Source organism: Manacus vitellinus, unplaced genomic scaffold, assembly GCF_001715985.3.
Source record: "Manacus vitellinus isolate BGI_N305 unplaced genomic scaffold, ASM171598v3 scaffold_5_pilon, whole genome shotgun sequence".
In the NCBI taxonomy this organism is placed as follows: Eukaryota; Metazoa; Chordata; class Aves; order Passeriformes; family Pipridae; genus Manacus; species Manacus vitellinus.
The window spans coordinates 7,929,558-7,940,146 of NW_021940682.1; the positions used below are offsets into that span (position 1 = coordinate 7,929,558).

At 37.0% G+C, this 10,589-nt stretch overlaps 1 protein-coding gene across 2 annotated transcripts in view; it reads left to right on the top strand.

The window, feature by feature from the left end:
* Positions 1-6,560, top strand: part of FGD4 (FYVE, RhoGEF and PH domain containing 4) — a 65,045-nt gene extending 58,485 nt beyond the window's left edge. For both annotated transcript variants that reach the window (XM_008922093.3, XM_018080762.2), the window contains exons 12-17: positions 545-575; positions 747-842; positions 1,252-1,377; positions 3,394-3,534; positions 5,168-5,308; positions 5,488-6,560. In XM_008922093.3, coding sequence (XP_008920341.1) covers positions 545-575; positions 747-842; positions 1,252-1,377; positions 3,394-3,534; positions 5,168-5,308; positions 5,488-5,745 — 793 coding nt within the window. In that variant the 3' untranslated portion in view covers positions 5,746-6,560. The remainder of the gene's footprint in view (positions 1-544; positions 576-746; positions 843-1,251; positions 1,378-3,393; positions 3,535-5,167; positions 5,309-5,487) is intronic.
* Positions 6,561-10,589: the final 4,029 nt, after the last annotated feature.

A 10,589-nucleotide genomic window follows, 5' to 3' on the forward strand; every position in this document is an offset into this window, starting at 1 on the left:
CTGCTGTTTGGTTTACAATATTAAAACAATATTCCTTTAGTTTAATTGGATGCAATTCCTGTCACTGTTGAGAACAGCAACAACAAAAAAGCATTAAGGAAATCACTTTGGGAAGGGAGTGGGATTTAAGATGTACACAGGAGAAATGTGTATTAGTATGTGAACTTATAAGTGATGAAATGTGAGGAGAAAGACACACCTAAGCTGTGCATTGTCCTCTTTTCCTCTCTATCCTGATTTAAAAAATAATAATCATTACAAAAGTCTAACAATGAAAATACTATTGCTACTTTTAAATGCATTGACATTTAACTTATTACTTGAATTCACTTCTTAGTGGTTGCAAATTTGTGAAGCCTAAGGTCATGGTTTTGCCTTCTGGTTTGGTTTGTTTTTTTAAAGTTTGACAGTTAAAAAATTAATATTGTTTAAATTTAAATTCTTGAGAATTACTTCAGAATTACTTGGCTTTTGCAAGAAGTTGTTGATATTGAAGTGTTTTCTGAGCCAGTCTTGGACTAATGTATCAAAATATTTCTTTTAGTTCTGAACAAGATAAAGAAGAATGGATAAAGGTAAATTCATCTACCTTCTTTATTTTCTAACCACTTTTTCACTGAAGCAATCAAAAAAGTAATATTCATATTTTCTCTCTGTACCTTCCCTCTGCTGATCAAGAACTGGTCAGAATGCCGAGTCTGTTTTTAATTTAACATGTTTGAGGAATTTCTCCACTGTTTCCTTAGGCACTTCAGAGTACTATTGAAGTTTTTCAGCAGAGGAATGAAACTTTCAGAAATGCTATTGCTAAAGAATATGAAGACATGCCTGTTGAGGTTTCTGTAAGTTGCTGTTATTCCTTTGTAACCTTCTTAGTACCCGTTTTGTTCTTCAGTAAGTGGAAAAAGTTTGGCAGAAACTTTGTGTTCAAGCTCATTGTTCTTATAGCAGAGTAATTACAGAGTAGTCATCTTGTTGGTAATTGTTTTTCTTCATAATGCTGAATCCTATAAACAAGCCTCTTTCTCTCTTGAAACTCGTAACAGAGCACCCCTTCAGTGATGCATCGTGATTTTTGACTGGGTCCTTTGTTGTTTCTTTTATAGATTTCAAAATGCATCTTGAGCTATGTTTTGCCATTTCCTTTCCAGAGGAAGAGAATAATTATTTTCTCTATTTCAAGCACTGTGCAACTTTTTACTAGCTTTTTTTTTTTTTTATTCTCTCGTCCTCCTCCTGCCCCTGTTTCAGAACGCCGAGCTTGGGAAGAGAGCACCGAGGTGGATACGGGACAACGAAGTGACCATGTGCATGAAGTGCAAGGAGCCATTTAATGCCCTGACAAGGAGAAGGCACCACTGCCGAGCATGTGGACATGTGAGTGCAAAGCCCTACTGCCTGTAGCTGGTCAGCAGGCTTGGGAATGTCTCCAAGCATCTGCTTGACTTCCCGTGACTCCTTGTTATCATAGAATAGCTTGGGTTGGGAGGGACCTTAAAAATCATCTAGTTCCAACCTCCCTGCTATGGGCAGGCACACCTTCTACTAGACCAGGTTGCTCAGAGCCCCATCCAGCCTTCCAGGGATGGGGCATCCCTACCTTGTCTGGGCAGCCTGTTCCATTGCTGTGCAGTTTGTTGCTGCACTTGTAGCTGAAAGAAGCAGCTCTGCATTAGCACAAAGGACCCTCTGTCTGCTTTAGCTGGCATACTAAATTTGGAAGTAATTTGGAGCAGTGGAAGATGCATGTTTGTGTAAAATGCCCCAAGTCCCTGGACATACTGTATTGCTAGTTTTGAGTGGCCTCCACTAATATGAACAGTTTCAAGACCATATTAAGCTGGCATAATCCAGCATTATTTCTGGCAGCACTGTCTGCCTCCTCTTTCCATTCTGCTACATCCTCTCTTCTCTTTGCAAGAAGACCATGAAACCCTGCAGTTATTCATTGAGTTAACTTGGAGCTCTTCCCAGCTGGGTTCACTGTGTAACTGTGTGAACATGTGCATCAGGGAAGGCGAGAATGTTAGGATGGGGAAAGAGTATTGCTGCTGCTTTCCGTGTAGGATGTTACAGTAACATATCCAAATAGTGGTATGACTTGAGAGTTTTTAGAAGTTAACAAAAGAAGAGGAAACAAACTTCCTTCTCTTGGTATCCAGCAGCTATGCCTTTCTCCACCAGAGGGTGGTACAAGCCCAGGTTTAATATTTGTGTGATTTCTTTCTAATGTTTTTATGTGGTATGAAGACTTACTGCATTCATAACGCTGCTTTTAAGCTTTGCAGGACACTTGAGACTTTTACAGAAGCTCCGAATTATTGATTCTGGGTTTTTTTCCCCCCAGTCATTCTGTTTTAAAACTCCATTAATCTTAAAACTGCACCCTTCCTTTTTATTTCCCCTTTTGTTTTGACTCCTAACTGCTTCTCTCTACTGCCATTCTATCACATCTCCTTGCACTTTAATTTTAAAACATTTTTTCGTGGGAGTTAATTTGGGTCAGCAATGGCTTTCCAGCAGTAACTAATGGGGAATACTTCACTAGTATTCCCTAGAGCTACTAGCTGAAGGTACTGATCTAGATTAGTGCTGCAAAGCCCTGGCCCACAATAAAATTCTCTTCATGTGTCTGACTGATTCAAGTCCATTTGCCTACCTCTCTTTTTTGAAATAACCACACTCATATTTTTTATTCAGAGCTTCTTTTTTCACCTGAAAAAAGAATTCTGTGGAAAAATATTTCTCATGAAAGAACTTCTCTCAAATCCTTCTTGCATTTCCTTTATATCTGTAGTGAAAAGAAAAATTGGGAAAAATCAGTGTGATATTGCCTTATCAATTCTAAAAGTATAAATTATATATATATAAATTTTAACCTGTTAATATTTATTAGCAGGTTAAACAACTAGTCATTTCTGATTCTATCATATTTTTTTAATCGTTAAAAGGGCATCTCAATTGTAGGTTTCATTCATTCACAGAACCTCATTTCTGATAGAAAACCATATAGTAAATCTACCTTTTCACATTGGCGTCTAAAGAAACTGTTTGATTTTCTTCCTGCAGCATGACTTGTGCTATATTCTGATTCTATATCCAATTTTAATCTACAGATGTAATTGCAAGCCTAATGTGATTTTATGCAAACTACAAAATTTGTGCCAAGTAAATAGTAAAAAGCACTTCTAGTTAAGAAGTAATGGCAAAAATTTGTAAAATCATTATTTTCAGTTAAGTTATTTTTGACATGTTATAAAGGCATTATCTATCTTGTTCAATATAACTAAAAATGTACAAAGTAGAATAATACTAACTTTAATTAAATTATATTTTCATAAAACTTCATAAATACTTAAATTTTATATGTATGTTATCTTTTTTGTTTCTAAGGTGGTTTGCTGGAAATGTTCTGATTACAAGGCACATCTTGAATATGATGGCAATAAATTGAACAAAGTCTGTAAGGACTGTTATCATGTTATAATTGGTTGTACAGACAGTGAAGAAAAGAAGAAGAAAGGCATCTTGGAGGTATGTCATTCAAAAATACTATATATGTATGGATGCTATGATTTTGGCTCATCAGTAGGTGAAAAATGGTAGCATTCTTGCAGGGCTTATTTTTTGTTTGAGAAATAAAAACCATGTGGATCAAACTCATCCTGTCCAATAGATTTTGGCCTTCAGCATTCACCTTTGCAATACTGCTTTGTTTCTTACAACTTTTTTTAAGGGGGAATTACAGACCGTGGAGGTTGTTTGCTTATTTCGGTTACATCAGCTCCTGTGATGAGACATTACCTTTCCTTATAAATCTTCAGTTTTCTTCTTCTGTGTTAAAGCTTTCACAGCAACAAACCCCACAGCTACTGCAGTGATTCTTGAAAACATATACCCAGACTGAAAGAACTGGGGATGGAAAAGAGGAGAATGGGGGAGAATTTTGCTCTTCAGAGTCTGAGGAGTAAGATAGTTTTGATCAGTATATACAATGTACCTTTAAGTTGTCGAGCTGCTCTCAGCTTTTGACATCTAAAAATTCAAGGTCTCGAGCAGACAATAAAGAACCATGTTTCTCTTATGATCGGGGGAGAACGAGGCATTTTAGAATTGTAATTAACTTCCACATTTCTTAAATGCCCTTTGATAGGCCCTTTTAAAATTCCTGTCATACACTAGAGAAAGAGCATCCTAACTTTGTCAAGACATATATTTATATTGGGAATTAGTAAAGAATAATTGACCCTAGAGCTAAATGCCAATAAGGAAAGAAGGTAAAATTAAAATACAGATTATAATTCCATACACAGTTCTTAAGTGTAGTCAAGCCAACATGGATCAACTATACTCTCTTCAGCAAGACAGAGTAAGGAGCGCAGAACTCCACTGGCTTCCCTTAGAGTCGAGATACTGCTGTTTCTTGGCATGATGGCTTTTTTAAGGCAGTTGAAGGAGATACAGAGCGTCTCAGAAATGTTTGTCTGCAAGCTGGATCTCTTGACAACAGAGTGGTTGGTACCATGTTGCAGCATTTAGACAGTACTGCTGCTGAGAGGGGAAAAAAAGTCAATGCAAGGAGATTTTAACACATAGTCACTGTGTACTTTATAATTGTCTCAGGTTCACTATTTAACCTGAGTAGCATGTCACTCTGTCTTCAGAGTGCCTTCTTTTCTCTAGCATTAGTGCTTGCATGCTTATGTTATTCTTAGAAAAGTGTTTGGATCTGATCCCGTCATAATATTTTGACTGTCAAAATAGATTGGTTGTCATGTTGGATAATTAGTGGCACTTCAATGCTTAACATGATGTTATTTTGGAAATCAGACGTTGTAGATACTCAGATACAGAGAAAGGCTAGTTGTGGTGGCAAAATGAATTTTGGAGAGATCTAGAAGTCTATAATCCAAAATTGCTGATGAAGAAAGGAATAGATTACACATGTTAAGGGAATACATGTTGTGATTGTATATGCTTAATATATATATTCTCCATAAATCTGGTCGTTCATGGTCTTTCTTGGGTATTTCCTGAAGCTCTTTTGCAGATGCTATCCAAGATTTTACATGAATGATGATAAATTTCTGCGTTTCTGGCCTGTATATTTTTAATCTTTATTTAAGGAAAGTTTTTGTTCCTTTTCATGCTTTGTACTATCTCCCAGATTGAATCTGCAGAAGTCTCTGGAAACAGTGTCATATGTAGCTTTCTTCAGTACATGGAAAAGTCGAAGCCCTGGCAGAAAGCTTGGTGTGTTATACCTAAACAGGAAGCTCTTGTGCTCTACATGTATGGTGCTCCACAGGTACGTGCAGAGAAAATGGAAAAGGTTTTAGTAATTATTGTCACTGACATCTGAGGAAGAGAAGTCAAATAGCTTGGGAATGCAGGATAGATCCAAGTGTTTTCACCAGCCTGTATAGCAAACGAGAGGTAGTGGGCAGATTAGTTGTCTGTTCTTAACCAAGAACTTCTTTTTCTTAGGATGTTAAAGCTCTGGCTACAATTCCCCTTCTGGGCTATACAGTGGATGACACTCCAAGAAGTGCTGACCTCCCACACAGCTTCAAACTGACCCAGTCTAAATCTGTGCACAGCTTTGCTGCTGACAATGAGGAACTGAAACAGAAATGGCTAAAAGTTATCCATTTAGCTGTCAAAGGTGAGACACCAGAATGTCAAAATGAACTGCAAGTGAATTTAGAAGAGCAGCCTGAATCTTCTAAAAGATCTGAATGCTGAAGCTTGAGAACACATGACATTTTTAAAAGATTTCAGTTGAAATTGTGGTTAACCTTTGTGTTAACCTTTATTTGCTCAATCAAGAAAAAAGCAAAAAAAAAAAAAAAGAAAAAGAAACTTCTTACTACCATACACATCTTGGCACTTTATGTTTGGGAAAAATTCTGGTCTTTTTAGGGATCTTTTTCTTATATTTATGTTCTGTCAATAAAAGAGATGTACAGGTTCATTTAAGAGACTTTTTAAAAAAATGTGAATGCTATTAAAAATACTTACTAACTTTACTGTACTACTTGTTTGTCATAATGCAATTTTTTTTTTTTGAGAATCCAGTTGCTCTTCAGTTAACATTTGCTACTTTCATTAAGAATGCAAATATTTTAAGCTTCCTACTTACATGTTAGGACTTGCAACAGGATAAAAGATATACCTCCACATTGCCAAAATAGATCTGTACTTAAACATGCAGGGACAGTTTGGTTTAATGTACGTAGTTTATAGATTGATTTCCACAGATCTGTACATATGTTGTATTCACTTGTCTCTTTTTACTTAAAATAATGCAAATTTCTTTCACTGGTATATTGGCTTTTAAGGTTTCAGTTTCTCAAGGAAAAAAAAAATCTAATGATTTTCAATCTAGAAATAAATGCCTAAAATATGAGAAAACTATATATAATATATGTACAGTATTAAAAATGTACAATACTTGATTTGTGCTTTGATTTCATGATTCTGGGTTCCTCTTAGTGAATAATTTATTTTAAAAAAGCATGTTTTCTATTTGAAATTAAACACAGTCCTAAATTGAAAAATACTGTTCAGTGACTTGTTTTAATAGCTGACACTTAATGATCTTGATATTTTTATGCATCAAAAAAATAGCAGTGATGTAAGTGGCATGCAATGGACATATGAGTTCCAGTTGTGTTTTAAACGAGTAGTCGCTTTTCTTTGGTGTCCTATCACTGGTAGCTTTTAAGAGTGCAGTAGTTTGTTACTCAAATGCAATATGTGGTTTGAGAAAAGCAACAGATTCTAATAACCTGCTGGGAACGTGTGTATTTGCTACTATGGTTATCGAAACAAAAGAACATTTTGAACTTAAGTTTTTTAATTTTTGCAGAAGATTAGATCCTCTAATACTTATTTATGACAACAGTCTTCAAGGATTATTGTTGTAAGGTGGAGCCTGCTTTATAAAAGTTCAGTATGAAGTCTGAGCTTGCAAATCTCAAGTTGTGTTAACTAACATTATTTGTTTTCTTTGTCTGTGAATAAGGACTTGTTAGCTTTACAATATTAAGTTCCTTATGAACTTTCATTCCTGTTAGAGTTTTTATACACAGAGGCAAATGACCTCCCCAAAATTTTTGCTGTAATTATCCTTGGATGAAATATGAAAAACTCAGAAGTAGTGATTGACTATCAAGTAGACAATTAAGATCATTGCTGTCTTTCCTTTTCTGAACCCTTAGAGGAGGGGAAATATGTAACTTCTACAATCAACTTGTCATAAGACCATTCAGGAGTCTTCTCAATATATCTGCAATCTGTATTTTAAATTCTGCCAAGCTGAAGAGCTCAGGTTCAAGTCCAGTTTTATTAGTAACATGAGGGCAGATTTAAATTGATGCTTTTTTACAACGAGTTTGCCAAACTAGTTATTCACTGAACTCCTGTTCCCACTTTACTCTTTCTGCGACATTATAGGGAAAAAAAAAACCCCAACTTGTTTTGCATTTAACAAAGGATTGTTAAATTTTTAGCTCCAAGCGTACATGAGCATGCACTGTCCATTGTTCCTTCACAAGAAGAATGTCATGCAACTTAATGTTAGTAGGATGGATTTTGCTCTCACCTGCACAAATCCAAAATCTACCATAGCCTTTAAATTTCAAAGCTTTACACCAGTGTTAGTAATGATCAGGACATGGTATTGTAGAGTACTAACTCTGCAGCTGACTTTTGTGCATGTCAGTTCTGAATTCTTCCTTGGGTGCTCCGTGTGTCCAGATTATTCTGCATGATACCCTAGTATTACTTTTATCTGATGTGCAAGCTCTTCTGTAATTCTCTAAGAGATTTTAAGTTACTTCTACTGTCGGCTGTGTTTACCTTTATTAATAGGCAGCTCAAGCCTGTTTTGGTTCATGTTGGTGAGTACCATCAGGTCTTTGCCAAGGTATCCCTAGCTAATACATGTCACCTTGTGCATACCTTGGCAAGGGATGGGGGAACATTCAGGTAAGCAAGAAGAACTCTCAGTAGCTATCTTTCTTTCATGGTCATCTCCCCAAACTGGGTATCTTCTACAAGAGCCTCCAGTGCAATTGTGGGATATGGAGAGTTGTCTTACCATATGTCAATTTATAAAAAACGGTTTCCCATGGTCAAGTTGTAGACTGTAAGGGAAGAAGTTGCCTTAGAAGAGTTCCCAGATAAGATGGACTGAGCTATACTGAAAATAATATGATGGGATGACTGTAATCATAGAATTGGTTCGGTTGGAAAAGATCTCTAGGATCATTGAATCCAGCAATTACCCAGCACTGCCAAGTCCATCACTAATCATGTCCCTAAGTGCCACATGTCTTTTAAATACGTACTGGGATGGTGACTTAACTCCTTCACTGGGCAGCCTGTTCCAACACTTGACCACTCACTTGGTGAAGAAATATTTCCTGATACCAAATTTAACCTCCCCTGGTGCAACTTGCCATTTTCTCTTGTCCTGTTGCTTGTTATGTGGGAGAAGAGACCAACCCCCACCTCACTGTAGTCTCCTTTTAGGTAGTTGTAGAAAGCAATAAAGGCCTCTGTGAACCTCCTTTTCTCCAGACTAAACACCCCCCCTTCCTCCAGTCACTCGTTATCAGACTTTTGCTCCAGACCCTTCCCCAGCTCTGTTGCCCTTCTCTGGACACACTCCAGCACCTCAATGTCTTTCTCGTTGTGAGGGGCCCAAAACTGATCACAGGATTCGAGGTGCCAAGTACAGGGGGGCAGTCACTGCCCTGGTCCTGCTGGACACATTATTGCTGATACAGGCCAGGGTACCATTGGCCTTCTTGGGCACGTGGGCACACTGCTGGCTCGTGTTCAGCGGCTGTTCACCAGCATCTCAGGGCCTTTTCCACTGGGCAGCTTTCCAACCACTCTTCCCCAAGCCTGTAGTGCTGCCTGGGGTTATTGTGACCCATATGCAGATCCTGGCACTTTGCCTTGTTGAATCTCATACAGATGGCTTGACCCATTGATCCAGCCTTTCCAGGTCCTGGAAGAGCCTTCTTATCCTCCAGCAGACCAACATCCTGCACAGACTGGTGCTGTGTAGTATATTCTGTTTTCTAAGCTCCTGCAAACTGAATTCTAAGTCAAGTAGGAAGCCCTATTCCAGCTAAATTATTAGGAAAATGATTGGAAGCAGCAGTTTCTGTGCTGCCTTATTGTTATAGTGGTATTGAGTAGCTGAAGCTGCTTGAATGGTTGCAGCATCTCCCAGATGAAGCCCTGAGTTTGGGCATAAACTATTTGAAATGAAGTTATTGGGAGTTATTTATTTGGATGTTAGCCTCATGTTTACTCTCAACCATTAAAATTTATATAGCACAGGGTATTTTATTTACCCTAGTGAGACCTATTTCATGTTCTCATAATCAGTTGCTTGGTCAGAATTGTTCTCTTCTGAGTCAGAATGCTTTGGCACTCAAATATGTGTTTCTGTGTGCATTTTGTAGGAAAAATATGTGCTACAGATATTAAAGGGCATCAGAAGATGGAGAAATTGCTTTAAATTTAACCACCCTGTTTTCTTCATTCTCCACAGACAAGCCCTCCTACAGCATCCAAAACTTTAAATTGTAAATTATGACTGCAGAGGAACAAATTCAAGGTCGTAACTGCTGTGGCTTAAGTGTTATGGCCAAAGCAGTCAAATTAAACCCATCATTCTAACAAGGTAGAAACTGTTCCCACTTCTACTGTTAAATTCTTAAAGGAAAAGAAAAAAGGCATTAAATTTCTTGGCATAAAGCTCTGTGTGTAAGGAATAAACTGTAACTGAGCGTTCATTCATAATACATGAATGTATGTGAATGGCTCTGCTGAATTACTTAAGCTTTGCAATTCTTGTGTTCAAGAAATGCTTGTTTCTCACTTTAAAAGTGATCAGTCTTCTGTGCGATTTAAAGCAGATCAAAAGTTATTTTGTGTGATTTTGTCTGTGTTCAACCAGAACAATGGCTTAATTTTATCATTAGTATTTTTTGGAGCATAGTAATATATTTTTTGAAATTACTTATTCCCCCCCATCACCCCATCATGGGAAAATAGTGTATCACGACATCTGCACGTCTGTGCCATTTGTCCAAACCCTCTGAAAATTCTTTTTGGGTATCAGGTACTCCTGCTTGGTTGAAGAGCTGCTATAAAACCTAGATCATCTAGTACTTTCAAATCCCTTTACTCTGAGTAGTTTTGTTTATTCCAGAACATATTTAACTTATATGTGCAAAATAGATATTGAGAATACAAAACATCCTCTTCTATTTGGAGTAGAATATTAAACCACTTTAATTGCACGTAAATATATAGTGGCACCTTTTTTATGCAAAACCATCTCAAAGTGCTTTATAAATCTCCTCAAAGATTCTAAGTCCCTATCCTAGGAAAGAGGGGTTTTATTCTTTGTGTTTTCAAATTATGGATGAAGACAAGGCACTGATTAAATGTAGAATAAATACACTACCACCTAAGTAAAATTTAGGTGAGATTATAGAAATATGCTCTAAAGATTTCCAAGTGGAGTCAGAAGGAAAAAAATATATATACATATATAAAAA